The sequence below is a fragment of the Aspergillus ambiguus genome (assembly GCF_047715705.1).
Source record: "Aspergillus ambiguus strain CBS 117.58 unplaced genomic scaffold BDV59scaffold_17, whole genome shotgun sequence".
Classification (NCBI taxonomy): domain Eukaryota; kingdom Fungi; phylum Ascomycota; class Eurotiomycetes; order Eurotiales; family Aspergillaceae; genus Aspergillus; species Aspergillus ambiguus.
Window position 1 is genome coordinate 233629 of NW_027395530.1, and position 24606 is coordinate 258234.

The window sequence follows — 24606 nt, forward strand, 5'->3', positions numbered from 1 at the left end:
CCTTCTCGTGGGGACACCGAGAATATTCAACGACATATAAGCATACCAACTGTTATTCTCTAGGCAACAGTGATAGTAGACAACCTCCCACAATTTTCCCACTGTGGGGAGTGGGGTGAGCTGTCGCCACTACTCCCGAAGAATAAACAAGGGCAAAATCGACCCCTACAGTTAGTTCCGATAGTGAACCAGTAGTGCTAAAATATCGGCATCATGATACTACATCCCGTGCAATCCCGAAGTCGGGACCGACTTTCTTCCCGTCGGATTGGATTTTAACATCGGGCTGGTTGACGGACAACCGGAACCCTACTGTGTGGCTGTGGTAGCTATATTCGGAATCTATTTTTCACCTTCTGATACGTAGAACTGATTCCTCTGAGCGTCTTGCATGATTGAAGGTCTTTGCTATTGCTATCGCTTCTATGAAGAGTCTTGGCTGTCTAATCCATGACGACAAATGGCTTAAAATAGATTCATCAACTAGTGCTATCATTTCCATTCTATCTTTAGCCATTGCCATTGCTCATCGCATCCCTCACGGGTATAGATACACCGGTTAGCTCATTGGATTACTGTGTATCGGAATTGATGTGTCCATGCACCTCGATTCTGCAATATCCCGTGCCATTTCAACTATTTAGATGGGACAAGACACTTACTCTCAAGCCCCTCGACGCACGAGGGTCTCCAGAGCATGCGAAAGATGTCGCAGCAAAAGGGTGAGTAACTCAATCTTGTGTCTTCTACATACAAACTTGACTTCTCTTGCTGCATGCCCCCCAGACATTTTGTGACGAACGGTATGAAAACGCTTTAGTTCTAACCGCGCTCCAAAACTTAGGATAAATGTGATGGTCTTCGCCCTACCTGCTCATCCTGCAAAGCTTCAGGACAAGAATGCGCGTACAATCCCCACCCGAAGAAACGTGGGTTACCTGAAGGATACGTTCGTGGCCTAGAGAAGCTGTGGGCATTCTCTATCTGCAAATTCGGTGGCTTGGAGGATTCCTTGCTGGGGATGTTGGGCTCGGCAGCCGACTATGCTGGCCAAAGAGAAAAGTTTCTGAGATTCTGGACCAACGACGCAACATCGGAGGTGCTACATAAGTCCTGGAAGACGAGCCGGCTGTTCCATGAGTTGAACAAGATCCTGACGGACTCCGCCACACCAGACAATAATAGTAGAGGCACTGGTAGTCCATTTTCAGATGACTGGGAATTTAACACGGATCTCAGCTCAAGACAGTCGCAGCGTGCCACTGACCTCCCCAATATCAAATACCCGCTACCGCTTCAAATAAACGCTCCACCTGCGCCAACAGCAGGTTTGCAACTACCTTCTCATGCTTCATATTTACTGAAGCACTATTTTGCTGTCACCCATACGTGGTTCCCGATCATCAGCAAACAAGACATCCTCCAGGCTTCCTATGTCTATTCTTGTCAGCCGATGTCGCTTATGGCCACAGCACCTAGATCAGGCGAAAATGCTGTGCTCTGGGCTATTCTGAGCTATACAGCCTCTCAGTCTCGTATAGATTCACCGGACGGAGAATCGCTTGCCGAGACCAAGGATTACTATAAGATTGCCCGCAGTTTGATCCCCGCAGAGACAGAACACTACGATATCGGGCATATACAGGCTTTACTCCTCCTGGCTTTAATAAACATTGGCCTCGAGAAATGGACATCCGCTTGGTTACTTAGCGGTCAGGCTGTCCGCATGGCTCTTTCCATTGATCTTGGTGACCATGCTGGTGCTGTAAATCAAAAGAAGGCTGTTTTTCTTGGGTGTTTTGTGATCGACTCACTGCTGTCTTTTCGGATATCCCGTCGGCCTTGTATGCAGACTCGGGATCTCACTGCGGTAGGGCTCATGGACGAGAATGGCCCAGAAGAGTGGAAACCTTGGCCTGATGCATTACCAGCTACGAAAGCCTCGAAGAAAGATCCTGATACACGCAATCCTTTACGAGCCATAAGTTGCTTCAATCGACTGGTCGAGCTGGCAATTATTGTGAACAAGATTTCCACGGATACAACGGGATCAAGCTACAACGCATTGGCTACACAATTGATATCGGAGCTTAAGCAGCTGGACGATCGCTTGCCACCAGAATGTCGGCTTGTATCTCCAGAAAGCCATTATTTTCTCCTACCTCATCATACTTACTTCAGGTTAACGTACGCAGCCACTCTAGTATGGATCTACGTGCATATTGCGCCCCACGAGAGAAGCCTAGAGCAACCAGCTATTCAGGAGGCCGAAAGGATTCTCTACAAAGCTCCCTTGGTGCTGTCTCAATACTTGGAGAACTTTCATATGTGTGGAAGCGTCCCTCCATTATTCGAGCTCTCAGTCCGCACCATTGTCGAGCAAGCCTTTGCGCTACGAGCAAAAATGGGGAGAGAATCGCTGACCTTTGACCGGTGCGAAGAATTACTTCTGTGTCAGGTAAAGGAACTACGTTCCTCATGGCCAGTGTTTCACAGTCTAATATCCAATATTGAACATTGGACTACACACAAGGGGAGGCCTGAAAGCTCATTGGTGTTTATTGAACCAAGGAACTGTGTGCAAAAGAGTATCCGACTTGCGTCTACCAATTCTACTACTTCAGAGCTGCTAACGACAACGGAAACCGACTCTGGGTCCATCAATACGGATGCGTCAATACATCCCAGTACTGGAGTCATCCACATGGAATCTATTGCTCCAGTGCGCGATCAATATGTGACCGATGTTGGCCAGTCAAATGTGTTCATGGAGTCATCGCACCTACAGATGTCGGACCCACAGAAGCAAAATGGGACATGGCACCATGTGGCGGACCGTCTTGATCTAAGTTCTCAACGTTCAATAGATTTACAGACCTCTGCGCATATGACCAGCGACGTGTCCATGTTGAACACAATGGCTCTTGTGAATCCTACGTTCTACAGTCATATCTTGCACCCTGAAGATATTGTAAATTACGGAGGCAGCAGCCCCAGCGCAAGAGAAGGCCATCAGCCCCAAGACATCGCATATCTAAACACAGCTATTCGTGAATAGGAATGGATGGAATACCCAGCTTTGCAAGTTCGACCTGTAGCATTTCGTGGATCTTATTCTGAATTGACAACTGTCTTAGCACCGAAATACTTGCTGTGTATACCAAATTGTAACGCGACAATATACTTTGTTTTTATGATTCTAATCAAACATAATCATAACATGCACAGGACTGGACTGTATTCGTGAGATGTACGGAACTTAACCAGCAAAGGTATTACAGAAGAATTATATGACAAAGATTAGACTTCCATTTTTTCAATATATCGTAAATTACTATACTCAAGCCATGAATTCAATGTCGCAAATGACTAAATCTGATCCGAAAAGCTGGATCCAGGCAAGCACATAAAGCGTAGAAGTCAACAATAGTTATACCACGGGTTGATGTTAGGAAAGTCCCTCTGATGTAGGGGTAATAGGATGGCGCCGTGTAATATGCATAACGAGACAATCGAATCGCTTCCTACCGGTTGAATAGATACTGTTTCATATATAAACCAATTCCACTTACTCATATTTGCCCCGAAGGAATAGCCTACAATATAGTGTCCAATGTAAGCTCCTTGGAGAAAATGGAGATGAGAGATGCGACTCTAGCTTGTTTCTATATACACTGAAGGAAAGACCGATCTTGGATTTACCCCAAAGATCTGAATGTGTAGTATAAACGGCAAAATGAACCCTCTTACTGCGCCTGGCACTTGCCCACCTGGTTTCCTTGCGCCTGTTGTTGCGTTTTTAAATTAGCCCTGATACATTACACCATGTGTAAGATTGCACAACATACCAAACAGAAGCCGCTCGCGCAAACACCCATACTGCCATCGGACTTGCAGGGAGCCCCGTTAGCAAGCTGGAAATTGTCAGCGCAACACTCATACAGAGGCAGGAGGATGGGACGCACGGTAGCGACGGCCGAGCCCATGAGGGTAGCCAGAGCAGCAATAGAAAGGAGCTTCATTATGTTGAATGTTGTAGAAAAATTGTATGAGCAGATTGAATTGGAATATTTATCAGGAGAGTGGGATGTAATGGATAGGGACAGAGCATTGGGACGGAAGGCGGTATTTGTACCCTGACCAAGACCCTCATGGACGTGAGCTCATGCCATGAATTCTATGTATAGATTATGGAAGTACAGTGTACGCAGTACTATGTATAGGCGTTTCTATACTTGGCTTCGCTTCGAATTTTTGTCGATCACTGTGTCCACCTCAATAGATTCCAGAATTCCTCCACCACGAGATACAGCTAGCATAGAACTCTTTTCCTGCTCCACCGACGATCACAAAGGGAGCAAATTAGGATGTAATGGTTCGGCCCTCCCAGTTATCTTGCGTTGTCCAACGTCCACTACGGGAGCCTGCGAACTTCCACCTGTGTTGAGGCGCTTCCTATACCTACCGGTATTCCGTATACCCGACGGCTTCCAAGTACCCACCGTGATGGCGAATCATGATTCCAGAATATTTGTCACACGGCGGATTCAGCAACACGTAAGGTGATCGACCCATTAAAAGATAGAACAACTACGGCGTAGTCTGTCTCAGTAGGCCTCGCATGCGTAAGATATCTCCCCAGTGGTCCGCAGCACTCATTTTTGGTCACTCACCTTTGGCCGAACTATTATGCGATTATTCACAACCAGTGATACAAAAGCTTTCTCTGTAGTCTAACAGGAAAGGTATATAACATGTATATCCTTTTCACTTGGATAGAAACGCGTCGAAAGGCGTTTTGTTCGCTAGCTTTTGTGTGACTATCCTTACGAAAGAATCTGGGCCAAGAACGCTGCGTCCTCCTTGACTATATATGTTTAGTACCATCTTGCTGCAGCTCACCGACATGTACTCGCATATTAGCTGGATAGCTGACTGGGAGTGCCCAATAACAAGTGCTACGTAGAGACAATATATGAGACGAAACACCGTCCTCCATGATATATGGGTTCGTATGCCTGGGTATCCGATAATAACTTTACTTTCCCTTTCTTTTGTAGGGTTTAGCCTACTGTAAGAATGCTACATGGGATTATAATAATGACGGCCAAGGGAATAGAAGGAAAAAGGGCCGTGAGCCATCAAGAAAAGCCCTGTATTCGTCACTCGTTTTAGCATATGGTTAAGACTGCTTTAGCTCATTAAGGCGGCTGCAATATCGCCTGTCAATTTGTTAGGTCAAGGAAGATGATGACCATCATCTACCAGGCAACGAACCGGACATAATTAGGTAACTATATGTATTTGATTTTCTAGCCAGGGCGATGACCTTCCCTTTCCGTTTTAGTGCTCACCCTCGCCGCTTTTTGCTCACTGAGTAGCTCTGAGCACCCCTAGAGACACTCTAAGCTGCCTGAGACGATGACTGAGCATGGGGTGAACGGAAGGCTGAGTACCCTGAGCGAGTAACCTCAATAAACTGTACTATAACTAGTGATCTCCCCTTTACCCTTTTTCAACTTACAGTCCACTTTTACTCGCCACTCTCCTAAAACCATAGTACTGCTATCACGAAAAAGATGACTTAAGTTACTGTTCCTTCTGATGCTCACGGTCTTTTTCACTAGGAAACTGCTATAGTACCGCGCTACACTAAGTAAGACGACTTGCACCTTACGAGGTACTCAGGATAAGTAGCCGATTGGTAGTACAGCTTCAATATAGCTTCAATATGGCGTCCAGGATATCTTTTAATAAGGATTCTGCCGGCAAAAAATTAGCATTCTGAATTGTTACGGAGTAGCCTTAATGGCTTGCCTTAGTCCCGTTTGTATTCCATACTCATTTATCCAGGTCAACACAGGAGATATTTTCATATCCTTTATCGAACTTCTTGTGGTCCAGTCTTTCTGCATAATAGGCAATGATCAGATTGTTCTCTTGGCCATTCGGTCGTTGCGCCCGCACAGTTTACATACAGATCGGAATTCACTTTCATGGTCGATATCGCGTGGTTCATAAGCTGGGATATGGCACCTATTCGACAACGTGGCTAGCCCGTGATAAACGATCAATAAATTGCAGTACGTTTATTAAGTTGAGTGCTGATGACGAAGGATTCTCCGAACGGCCAATTTGACGTCTGCCTTCCATCTCTTTATTACCTCACGATATGCTGTGAACGTTGATTTCAACTCGGATATTGCAGACAAATCCGTGGGTGTCCTTATCTCTGCGTTTGTGCGTACGCTCATTTGCCGCGCCTTATTATTCCTGAAATGAATACATTCTTGTTTTGAGGGGTCTGGAGGACCATAGACAGAACTGAGCGTTAAGGGGTAGCCTGTTGAAGAGGGCGTGGAAATGCCTGGTGCAACTCTTGTAGGTATTGAGTCTTCCCGGTCGACATTGGTTTCCTCCGAGCGACTATTTAAAAATAGGACGAAAATTGACGATTGAAAATACTCCCGTTCTCTTTTCACAACTTTCTTAATAAAGGATGGAGGAGGAGGTATTGTTTCATCCATATATTGGAGAAGCTCCTGTCGTTCCTTCCATGAAAGATTCAGTTCACTCGAGGACCCTGGGATGATATAAATAGAGACTAGTCTCTGCCAAAGACTAATCAGCTGTCTTGACTCGTCGCATTGAGCATTAGACGGTTTATTCTGGCCATAAGCGGATTTGTACCTCTCACTGTATTCCCTCAGATCCATGATAAAATCGAGGAACTCAGAACAGTGAGTCCTTGCTAAGTAACTCTTTAATATCTTAAGCGTGTAAGGATAGGGAGCTATTCCCCTCAGTACATCATCAAATTGTGGCAGATCTCTGGAGGACGATATGGGAGGTATGATAGTATCAGTCAAAGATGCGAAAGATTGTGCCATGCTATCGGTCATTCGAGGTATGTTTTTCGTTAGGAGATTAAACATGATCAATACGAAATTTTTCTGGCCTGCATGTACTTTCGCCTCACCCATTCCATTGATGTCCTAAGGTAATCTTCCTCAACGAGCAACGGGTATCCTGATAAGCACCACGCGGTCGGTCAGACAATGTGACCAAAAATTAAAATTTGTCTCAAGTGACCCTATAGGCCATTTGGGCAGCTATTTCCCTAATAGTGTGTTGTAATAGGAAGTAAGTTGAGAAGAACCTTGGTACTGGAATGGCCGGATACATCTAGATGGCCTGGACGAAAGTCGGCCTTGAGCAAATACATGGTACACTTCAGCCTGCAGTATGAGAATTCCATTTGTAAGCTTGGACGACCTGTAGTGTTCTAAGTACTTGGTCTTCCCTGGGTGCAAATAAGAACACATGCATTTCCTTCTATAACCCTAACCACTCCATTGCAGGCTTGTTGGTGGCGTCTAAGGCGTCTAAGGCGTCTAAGGCGTCTGAGGCGTCTGTCCAAAAACGCCTGCCACACCCTAAAGGAAAAGACATCCCGAGAAGTGTACCTAGGAGACAAAAGAATCTCCGTTTTTAAGTGAAAAGTAGCGGGGTATTGAATGTGTTTGCAATATCTCCTACTATATAGCCCATGAACCAATTGGCTAAATAAATAAACAAAGACTGCATCTTCTGTGATTTAGTGCCAAGATTCGTCGTGCTCATAGAGTAACTCTCCTATATTATGTATAGTGAAAGCGTTAGCCCTTAAAACGTAACTGCATATGCTACGCCCATCAAAAGTATGCCCTTGTATATGGGAGTGGAGAGGCAAGAAGTGAGAAGAAAAAAGAGTTTTTCAGAGAAAACAGGACAAGCGACGCAAATATAGAATTTCTTTGAAGTCCAAGCCACCATATTATTGTCCGACAAATAGAGAAAGTTGAACTGACTCATTAGGGATTCTGATGGAGCTGCAGAGTTACGACGGCTTTGAATGGTTCCTTTGAAGCCGGTCTTATTCGATTAAGCTGATCCGTGGGATTCTACAGTGGAGGCAGAACAAGACACTTTCGACGGTTGGCATGGGAATCAAACGTATCAATGCTGCCACTCTCACCGGCGTGTTCGATGCTGCTCAGTGGGCGATGTTATACCTCGTCTGGTCTTGCACGGGTTTATAAATATAGCCATCTGGTCTCTGGTATGATATAGCATAGCTTGATGAATCACGGAATGAAGCCGCAATATACATCCTTGAAACGACCGGAAGTCTCGATGGGGTTCGTGTAATCATTATGCCTGTACACATAGCAAGTATAAGGATATGAATATTTCGAAATAAACCATATAAATACAAAACATTCAAGATAGAGATGTGATATTCTAGTTTTTGTTCTTGCACAAAGCTATAGGAGGCCCGTTATCAGACAATGGTGAAGTTATAAGAAGCACCAGCAGTCGTAAAGACAATCCAATCCCGCAAGTCGACAGCCAGTCTTGCATAGTCAATGTGACAGATAATGAAGACTATCAGGATAAGATTATCATTCATTTCCCGTCATTGCAGTGGAAGCTGCTTTATCGCGAATGGATGATGTGTTTATTTCGTTCAGACAATGGATGACAACTGCTTCAATCTGTTGCAGTGGTGCGCCGATTCGGATGGCATCAACGATTTTCCCTAGTTGTGTTCCATCACCTTTCTGAACTATATTGAAGAAATTGCCTACGAAGGTGCGATACCATAATAGTTCTTGGTGCACGCGTTCGGAGGACACTTTACGTCGTTTATCTTTCCACTCAATGTAGATGCAATCGCGCTGATGCTGTGTGCAGTGTGCACATGGAGTATGAGTGTCACACTAAAAAGATTACCAATCCTGTCACTTAAGAGGATACCTGCTGTAGTGTAGTGTAACGAAAAAAAGGTTTATTTGCCTTAATTCGGCGTCTTTGGCATTCGGTGCAGGCTAAAGATGCTCTTTTGCGCCTTGGTGGCACAGAAGATTCGCGAACGTTATCAAAATCGGCTCTCGAGACCTTTGGTCTGAGAGGTCGTAGATGGTTGGATGGTTGGCCTGCCATTAAGCGGGCTGGAGATATCTTTTGAAGGGCAAACTATGAAACAAATGTAATAGTAGCCTTGATTAAAACTCCAACTTCAATGAGAGTACAGACGTATATATACCAGCGGGAGAAATCAGGGCCAGCGGAAATAGCAGGAAGAGACAATTGGTTAACTATCAGACTGGCTGCTTGTGCGTCATGCGTTCTAAATTTGCCACCTAAGTCTACTCCAGACCATTTTCTAGATCATTGTACCATGGGCCCCAGTTGATCTACCACATTACCTTTTCTTTTGTTCCTTTCTTTTCCTGGCGTGGGGTGGGGGGTTCGGAGGCGTTGAAGTTAGGTTCCGTTCATGATGTCACTTATTTACGATGGCAAGACCTCCAGCTACAGTATTCAACACTTTAAACAGCCGGATAATCTAAAGCTGCTGTAAAGTAAGAGACTATAGTACCAAAACTACCTAGTACAGAGGTGTGCGTATATAACGATACTGGCTGAATAAAAACAACAGGGAGCGATTCGCCAATTTCCTCCGGTTGATTATAGTAGTATTAGAAGGCCGACTCAGAACGTTTGCGAATGGTTATTATTCGATTGCTATGTGGGTTTCCCGACGTGTACGTGGCACGAGATAAGACAGTAGATCCGTGCAGATAGACAATGCTCGTAACGATGTCTGATCTCTTGTCGACATAGCCGTTAGCCAGAGCATTGCTTTGGAAACTTGCTGCTGCAGTCTGCTGTACTCAGTAGTGGCTGTATCTTTTGCTAGGAATAACCCAAATAGTAGGACGGCGATCGACTGCATCAGATAGTGCAAGATATAAAACCAGGGAGAGATGCCGGAGATCCAAGAAAAGCTAGGTTGATCGGGTAGCAAATCCAAGACGTCAACCGCCAGGTCGATGCATGTGGCAGACATCTCTTCTGAAAATCCCGGAGGCGATTCAACCCATGTGGGAGTTTCGGCAAGGCCACTAAGACAGGGCTGGGTGATAACGATCTTTGTGCTATAAAAGCGAAAAGCTAAGCTTGACCTTTCTCGCGTAAATGCATTGGAGCCTTGCGTGAAGTGTAACGCAACCGGCAGCCTAGAAAGCCATGTATCGATTTTGCCAATCAAGGCAGCTATGTCCACCTGAGTTTCGCTCCATGATTTTCGTACAGCCGGTGGAGCATATAACGTATCAATAGATTCTCCCAAGATCAAATCTAGGTCAATCAGGCAGCGAAAGTAGAGCGAAGAACTAGGCCTGGCGGATTCAGTGGTGTCATTTGAGTCTTGTTTATGTTGTTTGTCAGGGTCGGCTGTAGGAGCGCACGCTGTAGCCACTGATGTTAGGACGTCCTTCGATGACTTATTAAAGCCACTAAGGGGCAGAGTTCTCTTGAGCGCACCTGGAAACCCGTGATCAGAAATAGGCAGGCTCGTCCTTGTATCCAATAATTCCTCTTCTGTGAACGGCAACGGTAGTGGAGTTGCACAAAAATCATTACTGCTGCTCAGGGGCCTACCGGTCATTAGACACAGAGAGACATCCAGAGATCGGAGTGACCACCAAATTCGATATCTGGTCTCTCGTGAAATATGGTTGATTGCATCTCCATCATTTCGGATGTGTAAGCCGAGCGCAATAGCTGAACCGGTGGCAATTGTACAGAACCTCCATGATCTGGATGAAAAAGAGTTAAGAATAGATATATAGTTATCAAAGGATCACTCCACGACGCACCTGCTAATCTGTCCAGCGGACATAAGATAGAAGGATATTAGGCCTTCTACCTGAACTTGTTGCAGACTGGGATGCTCCAGTAACGCGTTATGCATGCTTAATTTCCACGCACGTGAAAAGTAAGCGGTTTCGCTCGTTTCACTCGTTTCACTCTCTCCTCCGTTATCACTAGCCACCTGGGTATAGCGAAAACATTTTGTAGAGATTGCAAATATCAAGTTGAGAATTGCGAGCCACCTCCTGCCAGGGTTCACAGAAGTAGAGAAAAATGCACTATATTGACCCAGGAAAATTCTCTTATTAATGATTGGAAAGGAAGGATGAACAACCTTGAAGTAACAATCAATAAGCTGATTAGCAATATTCTGAGGCGGTCGTTGTGATAAGGAGATATTATCTATAACACGGGTATTCGTTTTATCTATAGAGTAAGCGACAGAAGCAATGGAAGGCCGGTTGTCGGTGGGTAAATAGGAACCGGTTTTCGCTAGTATTTGTTTCAATCGGCGCATCCATGCTGTTTCTGAGTGCTCTCCAACGTATCCTACAGCTTGAATTGCTGTATCACTGTTGAAATCGTCGCAGGTATAATCTAGCGCCCTTAACAGGGAACCGTGGGCTGCAGGAGTATGTGAAGACTTAGAAGAATCTCCGTTGGATCTAGCATCGGATGAGGCGGGAGCATGTTGTACAAGAGGGTTTTCAGTTTCGATTGTCTGTGGCCCTCCAGGTTAGACACAGCTTCAAAAAGAAAGAGACATGAGAGATTCGCAAGGATAAAAACGTATCGGAGGGACTGACTTCACTAAAGACATCTGCAACACGCTCCGCAGATTTGGAGTCTAGCTTGGGATAGATATCTCGCAAGAGGGACTTATACGCATGCACCTGGTCCGTAAGATCGCTCAGTTCCCTGACACGCTCCATTAGTGCATAAAACCTTGTGGGTAGCGCCACAAACACACTTAGCTATCTTTGCCCTTTTACCGTCCCCGTATAAACAATCAAAACCTGCCTCCTGGCATCGCTGGCAGACGGGATGATCCCCGCTACACTTGACTTTTTGCTCCCGACAATTGTCGCAGGCACGTTTAACTCGGCCGCTAGGAGTCCAGTGACGAGAGTTGGCCGATCTAGGAATCGGCATCTTTGGATTCGATGATCGGGGATTAAGGATGGGAGTAGCGCTAGTCATCTGCATCGCGGCATCGTCACGGGTTGCTGCAAAGTTGCCTGGGGGCCAGACAGGTAGCTGAGAGGATAGACGCACTGTCCATGTCCAGTCATCGCAAAGGGTCCTATCCTCTGGAAGGGATGAGGACAATGCGGGATCCCGATATAGGAGACGATGGCTATATTCGGTATTATTCATCGTGTTTGCGCGAGGTTAGGACCAATAGCAAGGTGGATCGGAGACCAAGTAACGTATAAGGACAGATAGCAAGTAAGCCTCGACAACCAGGATGCCTGAGGTGTTTGAAACTGGGCTGTTGATGGACACAGGCTGAGGAGGAAGGCCTGTGGTTGGCTGGAAGAAGCTGCCGCCTTCTGTTTCGGTCGCCAATTCGTCGGTAGTGGATTGCCGCGTCGCCTCCCACAGCCGAGAAGCATCATTTGCAAATGACGATGCGTTACCACCAGAGAAAACACCCTGAAGGTTGAAAATGAAGATCTGTCCCCTATGATGATACTGTGCGGTACTCACATGTTGTCGGCATTCCTTTTGTCGTGCATTCAATCTTATAGACACTCTCCCGATGGAACCATATCTGATGCAGAGCTCCCCCTGAGAGTCGAAAGGCCTAGGGACAAACGCTCAGTTGCTGGGTGAAGGTTCTCAAAGAGAACGGCCGAAGAAGTTCATCAGCTTGATCCTCGCGCTCTTTTTCTCGTTGAGTCCTATCCTGCCTTTATTTTCTGGTGACAATGCGGCCTATTACTGACAAGCAGTCCTTGCTACAGGAACCACATCTCTGTCGCTGCACAGTAACAACGTCCGCAAACACACTCTTCTTCTCTCCTTGCGATGCGCCACCAAAAGGCTCCTCCACGGGTCTTGGTGTTCATATCACATCAGGTACCCGCCCTCTGGGTGGCTGATTGGGCGTTTCGCACGCGATTGCATCGACACAGGGCACACTTGTGGAACTTGTTGAAAGAGACATGCTAGATGGCTCGGCGAGGGCGATGCTGTCGTGAATCACACCAGCCCAGATGAACTGCTCAATTGCCGCCAGAATGGAAATCAAGAGGTGTGGAAATACTTGCTTTCGGAAACGACACCGCTTTCGATCAGCTTGGGCATTTTCGCTGATTATGGGGTATTGTCGATATCGAACAGAATGAAAAGAAAAGCGGTTGGGATCGCTAAGTTGCCATTAATGAGGATATGTGTGAGAGTTCTCGCTCTGTTGCAACGCTGTGGAACGAGTCTCGCCTGATAGGGCTCATAACAGTCCACTAGCTGCTCAACACAGGATTGGTGCACCTCGTGCAACCGCCTTCCTCAAGTGACTCATATAGGCGGCTATTCCCAAGCATTACGACTTAGACTTGTTGTGGGACTTCCGAAGTCAGGAAGGATGAACGCATAGATTGCGGAAGGGTTATCCTTGCGGGTGTCTAGCCCTGGAGTGTGTAATGTCACTGCCATCAAACACTCCATAGCCGGACGCTCAGGCTATCCATGGGGGAAGATTCCCGATCGATCTGTATTGGATCTAAAATGGGAACATGTCAGTCCTCGTTCTCGGTATTGCGTCACGAAGGGAAACCCAAACAGCTTAGGGAATAACAGACACAGTAAGTCCCTGAGCCCGGCAGAAGCAATGAAATCAAGGCGAGAGACGGACTATTCCTCGTCGGAATCTCAATTTCCACTATGAACTGAGGACCAGATGGTCGATACGTGTCCCACAACCTTGCCGGCAGTGAAGGTAATAGATCCTCTTTGATATGTCGCAGTTATTGGACGTAACTGCCGATATCATTATAATGCTTTATGCTGCTTCCAGAGCCGTGATCACCGAGCAGAGGAGCAAGTGGCAACCACCGCATGGTGCGTAATATGTCCAACGGTGCCGAACGGATCGTCTCCTACTTTCGTTTACGCGTGCTTTTAGCCGTGGCGAGGAAATAAGACAACTAACAGGGCCTGATCTGTGTGGACAACACAGTAGGACTTATATTAGCCTTTGGTTTAAAGACAGACAAATCATGACACCACTTATCTGACAGTGTCCTCTCCGATCGTTTCCCTCTCTTATCCTGCCATCCTCATCAGTGTGAATCTACGCTGTGCCCGTATCGGAGGTTCCCCCGTTTCGATTGAAAAACTTGAGGAAATATGATCGGTATGTCGAATCAGCGCCTGGGGAAAACCGCGTTGTAAACATCTCCAAAGAGGTGTCCGAGTCCGTGCTGAGCAGCTGAGATCGAAGGAAAAGGGAGGATGGCAGAAAACGGAGCGGTAACACGACCGGCGCGGAGGTTTGTCATCTCTCCCAGTCAAGGACGAAAACATTCGACTGATCGTTACTTTCGACTCCCGATCCAATTGCCAAAGATATGAGTATCTGCTGGGGGCCAAGCCTTTGTCGTCAGCAATGAAAGTATTTCCTCCCTGTTTTTCTGTGATCCAACGGCAACGAGCCGCCGCCTAAGACCCAACAACAGAAACTTCCTCTGCCTACCTCGAATAACCACCACAGTTGCATCGTCCCTACCCTCCTCCTATTCTCTGGTGGCCAACATAATCATGTCTATCTCGAAATATTTCGTGTTTTTACCCACTGGTTGTGCCAGCGTCTTGACAGCCCCGGGCGGGGCGGTTATCCAGTGAACGCCACAAGGATCTTCAAAGACGCTCGCTAGTTGATAAATACCCAAATTCGTCACTCGATTTGCCGTAGAATAAGATTGGGGGGTTGTTTGTTAGTATGAGCCTTCTATACATCATCATCTCTAGCACAGAAGGTGTGCAAAAAAGGTGCTGATTGAAAACAAGTCATAGAATGATAACAAGAGCGATCAGTTACTTTTTGTCCTAACTGCTAGGTCAAGTGGACAGCGGCTGAGAATAACAGCCTTAGAGATACAAAGATGCATAGGAGTAAACTTTGGTAGGTATTTGGCAGTCAGGGACTTTCTTATCTCAAATATTTCTCATTACTGCCGCAGTTGCCTGTTCAGTACGTTATACAGTTAGAATCTTGATTTAGCGCTGATGCAATTAGAGCTTTTGAGCTGTAAACCCTCGTTCGAGCTTCAGCATGATTGTCTTGGTCTTCTGCCAAAGAGTGTAGAGATGCAATCCACTGCCATTGCCAACGCTTGTTCGATATGGAGTCTCATCTTTAGGACACCATGCTCTTGTGTGTATTCGTACACTGAAAGAATTAATAACGCGGAAATACACTCGAGTTCCACGGCGGGTCGCGATTTATTTAAGGTGCAGCCTCTGACAACATGCTAGACGGGCCTTTGGATACTGAGCAAAGCGCTGATCGGCTGCAATGGACGCATATGCCATCTGCACGAGTAAAAAATCCCATCATGTCCAAAGGACGCCGTGGATACAAGGGATTGTATTAGGCGGAAGTATTGGGAAATAAGGATGGATAAATTCAGAGTACGCATTCAAACAGAAGGCTTAGAATGGCTCTGAGACGTGCGCTCGCTGTAGACCTCTGGCAGCCCCTCGATGGGTCTGTATGCTGCAGGTATTGCATAGTCTGATTCCTCTGGTCTGCTTAGGGCGATGATCTGGGCCTGTTTCAGTCATTTAGGGGAGTAGCCCATCTCCAGGGATGTGGTGAAAATGTCGTTTATCAGACCTCCCAGGTAAGATCATATGTGCTTTCACACCAGTCTTGGGATGCCATCCTCTCCTGGGGTCTTGTTTTCCTTGACCTTTTCATGGAAGAACAATTGTAAGAGTGTTTTGACTTTGTATTTCGTTCTCTACTACCTCCTCATCTCCCACCTTCAGTGGGAGGTGTCTGCATAAAGACCTTGACAGGCGACATGAAACCTGGCTCAGAGACGAGGGTAAAGGTGGCCCTGGACAAGGACATCTCAACCGTCACAAGGATGGACATGAAAATAAGTACGAAGATGGACATGGTTGGTAGATTTGCGAGCGCCCATCTGGTATCGTCCCTATACTGTCATGACGTGCCTGGTATCAACCTACCACAAAGGTATGGCCGGCGGAATTTGCTGGCAGGGTGAACGTTCAGAACCTGGGACGTGGATAGTCCGACATTTGTGGCTATGATATGACGACCTTTGATGGCGCTATACGTAAATTGGAGGAGTATCATCACTTTCCGTACTTTGGTCAAATAGTTTTAAGACTATAAACAATTTGTGCGCCCCCAAATTCGATCACAATTTTCGATCCTCGTTGACTCTAGTTGGTCTCTCACCTTTTCCAGCCTTAATATCCCTATCATCAATCTCATTATGGAGACCACTCTGCACCATCTTCGAGCTTAAGTGCTTCCTTTCCATATACGCAGCTTCGTTGGCATCTGCACTAACATTGCCAGTGAAGGGAACCCGCGAAAAAGGATGCGAAACGGCTTCCCGAAGTGGATGAGATTTTCCAGTTTGAATGGCGTCGTTATCTTTCATTCTGTCTGGCGTGGAGACCGCGAAATCGCCGGAGTCAAAGTATTTCTGCGCAGTTGATCAATTAGCCAAGAGACTTTGTGCGTGGTCCGAGCGACATATACTCTGGGATGATGTCCAAGCAGGCTTCCTCTACGCGGCAGTCTCCCGTAGCGGCGGAAGGCCTGTCTCTCTTCATGTGACAGGGTCTATTATGCTCAGTCAGGCAAACGTTTCTGATGGTTAAGGAGTCCGATTCCATACTACCTCGGGTTTGCTCTCTTGATGTCCTTCCAGATCCATATCGAGGATGTACGTCTTTCAGAAGATTGAGGGGCGAACGGTGGCGATTTTGTCACATCGATGGCGTAAGTCAGGTATCGTGACTATACATAAAGTTAAATTTGGTCCGTAAATATTTTCTGCGTTAGCAGTTGACTTTTTATGGTGGCTGGATGACTAAATAACCGACATCACTTAACGTTAGCTTGCTAGATGACCTTGGTCCTCTTCATGTATGCGGCGTAAGTTGGATAGCCCTTATATGCCAGGTCCATCGACTTTAATGGCCTCGAACAGGCCGCCGTGATGCCACCCAAGAACCACTGCTGTCACCACTGGCTCCGAGGAGCGGAGGAAACGCACAACTCCGGGACGAGTAGAAACAGTATATGCGGCAATAGCATCGAGTGCGACATTACTAACACTGCCGTTATTTCTACAAGGACACATTAGCTCCAGTATGAACCATGTCAAGGAGAAGTGGGGTTATGTATACACCGTGGACATTAACTCGTCACTGTTGTTGTGAATCGAGGCTCGATCAAGTAGACAGTAGAGCTTCGCATGCAGAATTTATTCTGTATTAAATCAGATTGATTTTCAATCATTCTGATATTCATCTTATGTATAAACCCTCACATTTTCAGATATGAATAATATCAGTCAATCTTCCTCTGAATTACAACAGGTTATGAGCCCGGGAGCAATCTCTCGGGTGATATCTCTAGTCGCTCAGAGCTTTTGAAAGTATATCTGCACCAAGTTTTCCACGTCGTTATCTACTAAAGCCCCACTACAATGAACTCCCAGCTCAGCTCATCCTCAATGTCATCCTCCGACATGGTCGCAGGCGTCAAGCCACTTTTGGGAAGCAGCAAAGATGGAGCAATATCATTCTCATTGCATACGTCGACCCCGACAGCCACCCATTTACCCTTTTAAACGTTGGAAGTCTGCTGGGCAGTCAAAAGATTTAGCGTTGTAAATGCTAGCTGATATCATCGGTTCCAATTCGCTCAGCGAATTATCTATAGATAGGAAGAGTGTTTTTTATATTGTCAACTATATATATCCGGTAAACCGTTAAATGGAGTAATTTTAGCTATAGATATATTATATCTAAAAGGTTTAAGATGTGATATTTATCGGTAACGTAGTATGTTCCTGAGTTGACTTCTAAGTATTAGATATCACGTCAAGATATACATAGCTTCTCCCTCCGCTACTGAAGATTAGCCTGGTATTGTCATGTACGCAAGAGCAATGAAGAAGTTGTCTGGTTGCTTCAGTCCAGGAGAGCTGTACTCTACTGTACAATGTCCTTTCTGGCCGTTTTGGGCCTGTACGGGACAGATGATTTGATTGTTTACTGGAGCAGGCATTATAAACAGTGGCGACGAATTCTACTAGCTATGAATTTGTTTTTATAGAATTATCTAACGATATCGCCCGGCCTATAAAGCCTGGCACCTCTATGAAACAACTTGTTCCGCTTCCAGGTACTGCTATTTAACATGTTTCTTATCATGTCTGAAAACCAAGATAGTTGGCCAGAGTTGCAGCACGACTGCTCCCAACATCATGCAACCTCCAAAAATCTGCGCACGCAGAAAATTGGCCTTGTCGAGGTCCACCAATGCACCAGCGATGGGGGTTCCTGCTAATGACCCAAAGGAACTGATTCCCCACATCATGCCCATCCGGGTACCCAAATAGTTGGAATCAGGGCAGAATGTGGGATGTGCAACAATCGATGTAGGGGCTGTGACAAGCACGCCACTCAGAAAACCCCAGTAGCACGCCCAGACGATAAATCCAGCAGTATTCGATACTGCAATCCAGGTAAATATAGCAATCATTGCCGCTGCTGTACAGAAAGAAAGGATGGCGATCGGTTTGACGCGCATGCCCAGAAGATACGGGACCGTTCGACCGAATGCTGAGGCGGCATTGACAATGGACACCATGTATAGGGAAAGACTGGTGCTTGTGTGGAGTGCCGCGCGTGCGAAGGACGGGATATAGAAAATTGGGACATAGTATCCCAGCATTACTAAGAGCAGAGAGACGGATAGAAGCATGAAAGGGACCTCGGTGAGGGCTTTTCGCTCGATCAAACTGCGGGCAACAGTCCTTTTCCCAGGTCGACGACATAGAATAAGAATGGTTACGACAGCGAGGAACAGGTTGATAAAGCCTATGCAGCGGACGGCCCATGGGAAACCGACTTTCGGCTGTAGCTGGCGAAACATAATGGGGAAGATGACGCTTCCCACACTAGATCCGATTGAGGCGCACCCAATTGCAATTGGGCGTTTCGTCGAAAAGAAAGAGGATATGACGACAAGGGCTGGGATGTATGCGATGCCCCCACCCATTCCAACGCAGAACCCTTGGGCTAATAACACCTGTTTGTGAATGAGACATGGCCATTTTGGGAAAAATCGTAGGAGTGATTTACCTGGTAGTACTCCGTCGCTAGACTGGTCATCATAACACCGAACACAACCAAGAAAGACCCTGAGACAATCAAGGTGCGAAGATACCCTGAGTCGACTAACGGCCCAGTTATAATCCCAACCATGACAATCAAGGTGGCCTGGACACTACCAACCCACGATAGGTTTGATGGCGACTGGCCAGGTAAGAGCTCAGTTAAGTAATACTCTTGAAAAGCTCCATACGTAGTTAATAACCCCCTGCAATATCGTGTTAAAATATAAGACTTTCGCTCGTGATAGAAGACCATCCGCATACCATGAATTCACGAAAACGCAAAATCCAGCTAGCACGCTTAGCCAGCCTTCCAACCCCCCATTTGGGATTGCTGGTGGCTGAGCCGCGCCCTCGATTTGTTCTGGAGGACAGTCGACAGAGTCATTCTCATGAGGCGGTTGTGCATTAGTCTTCTCTGTTCCCATGCTTGTGTCCTTAGCCGCAGACAAATCAAGTCGGGCAGTTCCGACCACGAAACGGATCCCCGGGTTAGTTATATTTTTTTGGGACGTACGGAGTAAAGACCCTAGCTCACCCCGCAGTAATCATCTCTTTAGTTAGCATCCCCACTCCGCCTTTGCCGGAGTTCGTCTGCCGCATCTCAACGTACGCAGTACGCGCTAGATTCCCATCTCACCGTTCAATTTGAAGCTACTCATAATATGGCTCAACTATGAGACAAGGATTTACTGCCTATTTTGAGATGTCGCAGACTGACTCCAGCAAAGGCGGACTGAGGATACTTACTAGAGATGGTTAGTGGAGAACGACTTGTCGCCCACGGGGTTTTGTTTCCACTACGTAATGAGTTGACGTTTTCCTCGGGCTGAGCCGACGGTATTTAATATCGGTTTGAACTGCCGAGAGCCCCATGGTCGATGCGGAGGATTTGAGTCAAAGGCCTTTTTACGACGTGGAACTGTGAAAGCCGGTCTATTCTCAAGGAGGTTTGCGCGAAAGGGTTTGAAACGCTATGATTGTTCTTGCATTCTTTTCCCCCCTGGATCCGAAGAATTTTCCGGAACTCTTTTGTGTTACACAGCGTCTCTTTATATCGGGAAGATAGCCTGGTGACAGGTGTAGACTAACCAGAAATACTCTGACGTTATGTGATTTGGGTTACCTTCGGCCCATATAATAAGGATCGTGATGCCATAGCGTGCTAGTATTATCACGCGGTATGTTGACGGTAAAGGAGACCAGATGAACCGTTGATATGACAACTGACAATCGAGAACATCTTGTTGCGCTGCGTTGTCCTTGGTTAAAATTGGTGTTAAGATACGATCGCGTCAATAAAGTAGGTTGATTGCTTGTCAAAAAAAAAAAAAAAGGCTGTGCGTTAACAGCGGATCAGTCGCGTCGACGTGGTGATTATGAAAAACATATCAATTACCCAAATTCTGAAACTATATATCGCCAATTCTCACAAGTCCTCTACCTCAAGAAGACCACTGTCCATTATGGAATTTGGTAATGCTTTTTATAGAATGCTGCTGCCCTGTCACCCGCAATCCTCCCGAACACAACACATTCGAGCAGTGAGGAACCCCCTAAGCGGTTCTGGCCGTGGAGACCGCCGGTAACCTCCCCTGCAGCCCATAGCCCTTGGATTGCAGTGCCATTCTTATCTAAAACCCGGCTATATTCGTCAAATATAGCACCGCCCATAGTAAAGTGCGTAACTGGAGTGACCTTCCCGGTATAAACGACTGAGTCTGGCTTCACATCTGTCAAGGTCCAGTTACCAAATGCCTTACGCCCGAAAGTATCGTCCTTCCGCCCGGCAACACCATCTGCATAGTCTTGAAGCGTGCGGAAAGCCTCTGAGCTGAGTTCGCTGGCGGTTGTCTTGTGCATCAATCCCTTCCACACGTAAAACTCTACATGTGAAGCAAGTGCCGAAACTGTTCCTTCATCCAAAAGCAGGGAGACATCCCATTGCCGCATTGGGCCATCTAGCTGGGTAGCAGAGCCCATCACTGCGTTTGTGACATGCTCTCGAGTGTCTAGCTCATTCACGAATCGTCTCCCCTCTCCTAAGAGCAGAATACCCCCTTCGCCCCGTAGAGCCTCGGCAGCAAGGAATTTAACCGCAGCAGAGGGATCTTTCTGGTCTACAAATCCGGTTGGATGGACCTGCACTTGGTCCATATCGATAAGCGCTCCACCAATCTGTTCAAGGAGGGGCTGCGAACCCTCCCGGGCGTCATTTGTGGACGGCAAACCAGAAAGGTCAGGTCGGTACTGAGAAAGCAGGCCGTGTGAATCGCCCGCAAAACCACCGGTGGCAAATACAACTGGACCATGAAGGGTTGTGGTCTTATCGTTTTCTCCGGTGTATTCGACCCCCATGACTTCATCTGCTTCGCGTAGGATCTTCGTTACCTTTGAGTTGGTCCGAAGCTCGAATAATGGGTTGCCATTGAGGGAATCAAGCAGTGCCGTGATGATGGAGTTTCCCGGTGGCCTTTTGCCTGCACCACGATGAGTTCTAGGGTGGCTGTGGCCGCCCAACTGAGTGACCTTGCTGAGATCAACCCCCTTCTCATCAGTCAGCCAATAGACTGCACTCGGTGATGATTGTGTAAGCGTCTCTATCAGCCGCTCACGGCGGAGTCGTTCAGCAGAGACAGATGAGGTGAAGGGAGTTCCGGCAGACTTGACAGTGTCACCGAAGAATTCTTGGTCATTATCAACTGGCTGGAATCTAGTCGGTGCACCATTAATACCCGATGATGCTTTCATGCTGTTGCCCCCGGGCTTGGGGGCCCTGTCTAACATGATGACGGGGACATGGTGACATATAAGTTGAGACGCGGCAGATAATCCTGCAAGACCTGAACCCACGACTATTGTTGGTTTAAATTGCAGCAATGTTGATGGACTCGATAGTGCTGACATTTTGCAATTGCCTTGATGAAAGCCGGATTTAATGTGTCTGATTCAGGACCAAGCCAGCAATTATTCAATGGACGGGGGTGGTATGATCTCACGACAGCGGGTCACCCCACATTCCCGGATGCAGTCCGTTATAGTATCCTCGTATAATCTGCCACATATCCCTGTAACCATTTATTGCGTTCGATATAAGAGATGCGTACCATGGGGTAGGGCGTTTTCGCTGTTAATTAGTTGTGAATAATATGTATAATATAGTGAGGATCGGGTTGCAGACCTATAAAGGTAGATTACATTGGGAATAAGGAAACCCAGACATAAAATCTGCCGTTTCGACACATCTCCATATCCTGTCTATATCCCGGGATCACAGAATCGACTCCACGTGCGAATCGTGCGACCATAAACCCGAAAGAGTATTGGCGACGGAAGCATAACAGCAGCGAGGATAGCCAAAACAGTTGCCGACCACTGGACCCCGAGGCCCTCATACATCGGAGTGGACCACAGCGGGAAACTGGCCGATACCAGGCTGCGCACCACCACATGGATCGAGATTGCCGAATTCGCGCGGGGCATGTACACGTCTACGAGGTAAACAACCCCGCTCATGAAGATAAGCTGTAGAGAATACCCGACGAAGAAGCAGGATATCACCTGAGCGGCCCAGTGGGCCTCCATCGACCAGCCAAACCAGAGCAATGCCGCCGGTAATATGCACGCCGCTAATATCATCGGAGGAAGGCGATCTTCCGGTGATGTGGTGCCCTTTGCTTTGAGCTGGCGCTTGTACCAAGTCAAAGTGAACAGCGAAAATGTTCCCCATGCGGCCAGCACGCCTAGTGTTACACTGATGAACGGCAGTGATGCAATAGAAGCTGACCAGCCTCGTTTCTTGAAGGCGAATGGAAACAGCTGGTACGAAAGGTACAATGTCCCGTAAACCAGTGTGAGGTAGACAGTCAAAATGATCAGAATGGGCTCCTGAACGATCATATGCAGCGGAATCGTGAAGTATTTCTGAGCCAGAACGCCCAGACTTAGATGCTCCATCTCAGACCTGGCATGATATGCGTTATTATTGGTCTTCTTACGGATGCGACGTGCCCTCAGCACCAATATCCGCTTGCGAGACGTCTCTCGGATGGCAAAGAGCGCAGCAAACCCGACACATCCGCATATGATAAGAGTCGCCCATCCCGTCCAACGCCACCCGTATCTCTGCACGATGAAGCTGCCAGCAATGGGTCCGACCGTACTTCCCATGTTCATCATTGTCGCGTTGAATCCAATTGCAACTGCTCTACTGACTGGATTCCAAAGTTCTGCCATCATCCCTGACCCGACAGCCAGCACACCACTACCAATGGCCCCGTTGAGGAATCTTGATATCAAAATAGTTTGTACATTCTGGGCGAGAGACAATGGGATCTGAAAGACTGCACAGCCAAGAAGAGCCATAGAAAGGGGTATGGCATGGCCGACAATTTCGGAGAATGGAGCGAAGAACAGTGGGCCGATAGCGTAGCCAGCGATATACAGGGCGACACTCAAGCTCATGACCTCGTCGCTAACATTGAACTGTGCGGCAGTCACGGATGTCGCAGAACCAAATATACTCGAAGCAAAAGCTACCGAGAAGATCATTGAGCATCCTACAACAGTAAATGACAATTTTTTGGCAAGGGCCCAGTTCTGGGGATCCTCGGAATCACGGTCTTCCCAGTCCACGATATATGAATCCTGGTTATTGGAAGAGTTGCGCGCATCAACGCTGTACGATTCATTTTCTCTCACTGACCCGACGCCAAAAGGCGAGGAAGTAGAACCCGCTCCAAAAGTTGCTTGCATTTCTGTCAGATGGTCCGGGATAGTACTGGCGGATGGAGCCATGTTGTTGGTACGACAGACAAGAAAGGATCATGCTCTTCATGATTCTGCAAAAACCAGCAACGTTCTGGCGAAGAGTGAGAGGAAGGGAGAATTGACCTAGAACCGAGATGTGATGAGTGTTCTTGCTGGGTAAAACTTTTACTCCAAGGCGGCCCCGCGATCCTCGACACAGGGCATTCATGCAGATAGACTATCCACTCACTGGAAAGCTTGGAGTGATAAAGAGCAAATTCTGTTTCTCGGAATTTCTCCGATGCAGGATCCAAACTGCTTCGCATTGAAAGCCGAGATGATCGTGGGGCACTGAAGATCATATGTGTCGCCCTACGCCGCACGCTTCACAAGGCCAATTCAATAAAGACAAGAAGACTTCCGAAAGGCAAGTATCCAGCTGAGTCGTACATAGTATGAGTATGACTGGCCTGGATTCGTGGCTCAGATAGCAAATGTATATACTAAACTCGAAGGAAAGACTAGTGTAAATATTTTACTTCGAGTGTTTTCCCCTCGTAAAAACCATGTTTCTGGCCATATTGGGGCCTTGAAAACAAACACCGTCACATAAGAACAAATAGTTGCGTTCATTATGGCAATCGTGAGATAAAAGCGTTGGCAATTATCATTGGGTCATGTCGATCTCGTCTGGCAAGTTGGGGTAGCTCGGCTACTCGTTTGCCTTGGAATAGCCGACATAGCGGTTAAAATTTGTCGGCTT

At 46.9% G+C, this 24606-nt stretch overlaps 8 protein-coding genes across 8 annotated transcripts; 1 reads left to right on the forward strand and 7 right to left on the reverse strand.

The window, feature by feature from the left end:
• The first annotated feature begins 401 nt into the window (after positions 1-401).
• On the forward strand, positions 402-3380 carry BDV59DRAFT_178843 (transcription factor domain-containing protein). Its single transcript, XM_073689835.1, has 2 exons — positions 402-722; positions 845-3380. Exons 1-2 carry the CDS (start codon positions 645-647, stop codon positions 3056-3058), a joined length of 2292 nt encoding a protein of 763 aa, XP_073547632.1. The 5' UTR covers positions 402-644; the 3' UTR covers positions 3059-3380.
• Positions 3381-3746: 366 nt separating this feature from the next.
• On the reverse strand, positions 3747-4022 carry BDV59DRAFT_202240 (uncharacterized protein; the record flags this gene model as incomplete). Its single annotated transcript, XM_073693992.1, has 3 exons — positions 3747-3785; positions 3849-3914; positions 3966-4022. The coding sequence occupies 3 exons, from the start codon at positions 4020-4022 to the stop codon at positions 3747-3749; spliced, it is 162 nt and encodes a 53-aa protein (XP_073547633.1).
• Positions 4023-6082: 2060 nt separating this feature from the next.
• BDV59DRAFT_178844 (uncharacterized protein) lies at positions 6083-6978 on the reverse strand. The gene is made up of 2 exons (XM_073689836.1): positions 6691-6978; positions 6083-6611 (listed from the first exon to the last, which is right to left on the reverse strand). Exon 2 carries the CDS (start codon positions 6525-6527, stop codon positions 6093-6095), a length of 435 nt encoding a protein of 144 aa, XP_073547634.1. The 5' UTR covers positions 6528-6611; positions 6691-6978; the 3' UTR covers positions 6083-6092.
• A 2403-nt stretch (positions 6979-9381) lies between these two features.
• On the reverse strand, positions 9382-12355 carry BDV59DRAFT_35307 (Zn(II)2Cys6 transcription factor). The gene is made up of 5 exons (XM_073696242.1): positions 11672-12355; positions 11508-11619; positions 10707-11422; positions 10372-10646; positions 9382-10296 (listed from the first exon to the last, which is right to left on the reverse strand). Exons 1-5 carry the CDS (start codon positions 12076-12078, stop codon positions 9560-9562), a joined length of 2247 nt encoding a protein of 748 aa, XP_073547635.1. The 5' UTR covers positions 12079-12355; the 3' UTR covers positions 9382-9559.
• A 3668-nt stretch (positions 12356-16023) lies between these two features.
• On the reverse strand, positions 16024-16625 carry BDV59DRAFT_178873 (uncharacterized protein; the record flags this gene model as incomplete). The annotated part of the gene is made up of 3 exons (XM_073689837.1): positions 16024-16388; positions 16445-16528; positions 16587-16625. The coding sequence occupies 3 exons, from the start codon at positions 16620-16622 to the stop codon at positions 16095-16097; spliced, it is 414 nt and encodes a 137-aa protein (XP_073547636.1). The 3' UTR covers positions 16024-16094.
• A 1481-nt stretch (positions 16626-18106) lies between these two features.
• On the reverse strand, positions 18107-19522 carry BDV59DRAFT_193418 (putative MFS monocarboxylate transporter; the record flags this gene model as incomplete). Its single annotated transcript, XM_073692224.1, has 3 exons — positions 18107-19009; positions 19063-19300; positions 19359-19522. The coding sequence occupies 3 exons, from the start codon at positions 19520-19522 to the stop codon at positions 18107-18109; spliced, it is 1305 nt and encodes a 434-aa protein (XP_073547637.1).
• A 907-nt stretch (positions 19523-20429) lies between these two features.
• Positions 20430-22134, reverse strand: frdA (putative FAD dependent oxidoreductase). The gene has a single exon (XM_073689838.1). The coding sequence runs from the start codon at positions 21999-22001 to the stop codon at positions 20559-20561; it is 1443 nt and encodes a 480-aa protein (XP_073547638.1). The 5' UTR covers positions 22002-22134; the 3' UTR covers positions 20430-20558.
• A 52-nt stretch (positions 22135-22186) lies between these two features.
• Positions 22187-24335, reverse strand: BDV59DRAFT_178877 (major facilitator superfamily domain-containing protein). Its single transcript, XM_073689839.1, has one exon. It carries the CDS (start codon positions 23889-23891, stop codon positions 22353-22355), a length of 1539 nt encoding a protein of 512 aa, XP_073547639.1. The 5' UTR covers positions 23892-24335; the 3' UTR covers positions 22187-22352.
• Positions 24336-24606: the final 271 nt, after the last annotated feature.

Coding starts and splice junctions, on each gene's coding strand:
- BDV59DRAFT_178843 (XM_073689835.1), top strand. CDS start 645: ATGGGACAAGACACTTACTCTCAAGCCCCTCGACGCACGAGGGTCTCC. Junction 723..844: donor AAAGATGTCGCAGCAAAAGG/GTGAGTAACTCA, acceptor TCCAAAACTTAG/GATAAATGTGATGGTCTTCG.
- BDV59DRAFT_178844 (XM_073689836.1), bottom strand. CDS start 6,527: ATGGATGAAACAATACCTCCTCCTCCATCCTTTATTAAGAAAGTTGTG.
- BDV59DRAFT_35307 (XM_073696242.1), bottom strand. CDS start 12,078: ATGAATAATACCGAATATAGCCATCGTCTCCTATATCGGGATCCCGCA. Junction 11,423..11,507: donor TTGCAGATGTCTTTAGTGAA/GTCAGTCCCTCC, acceptor GGAGGGCCACAG/ACAATCGAAACTGAAAACCC. Junction 10,647..10,706: donor TCCGCTGGACAGATTAGCAG/GTGCGTCGTGGA, acceptor TTTTTCATCCAG/ATCATGGAGGTTCTGTACAA.
- frdA (XM_073689838.1), bottom strand. CDS start 22,001: ATGTCAGCACTATCGAGTCCATCAACATTGCTGCAATTTAAACCAACA.
- BDV59DRAFT_178877 (XM_073689839.1), bottom strand. CDS start 23,891: ATGGCTCCATCCGCCAGTACTATCCCGGACCATCTGACAGAAATGCAA.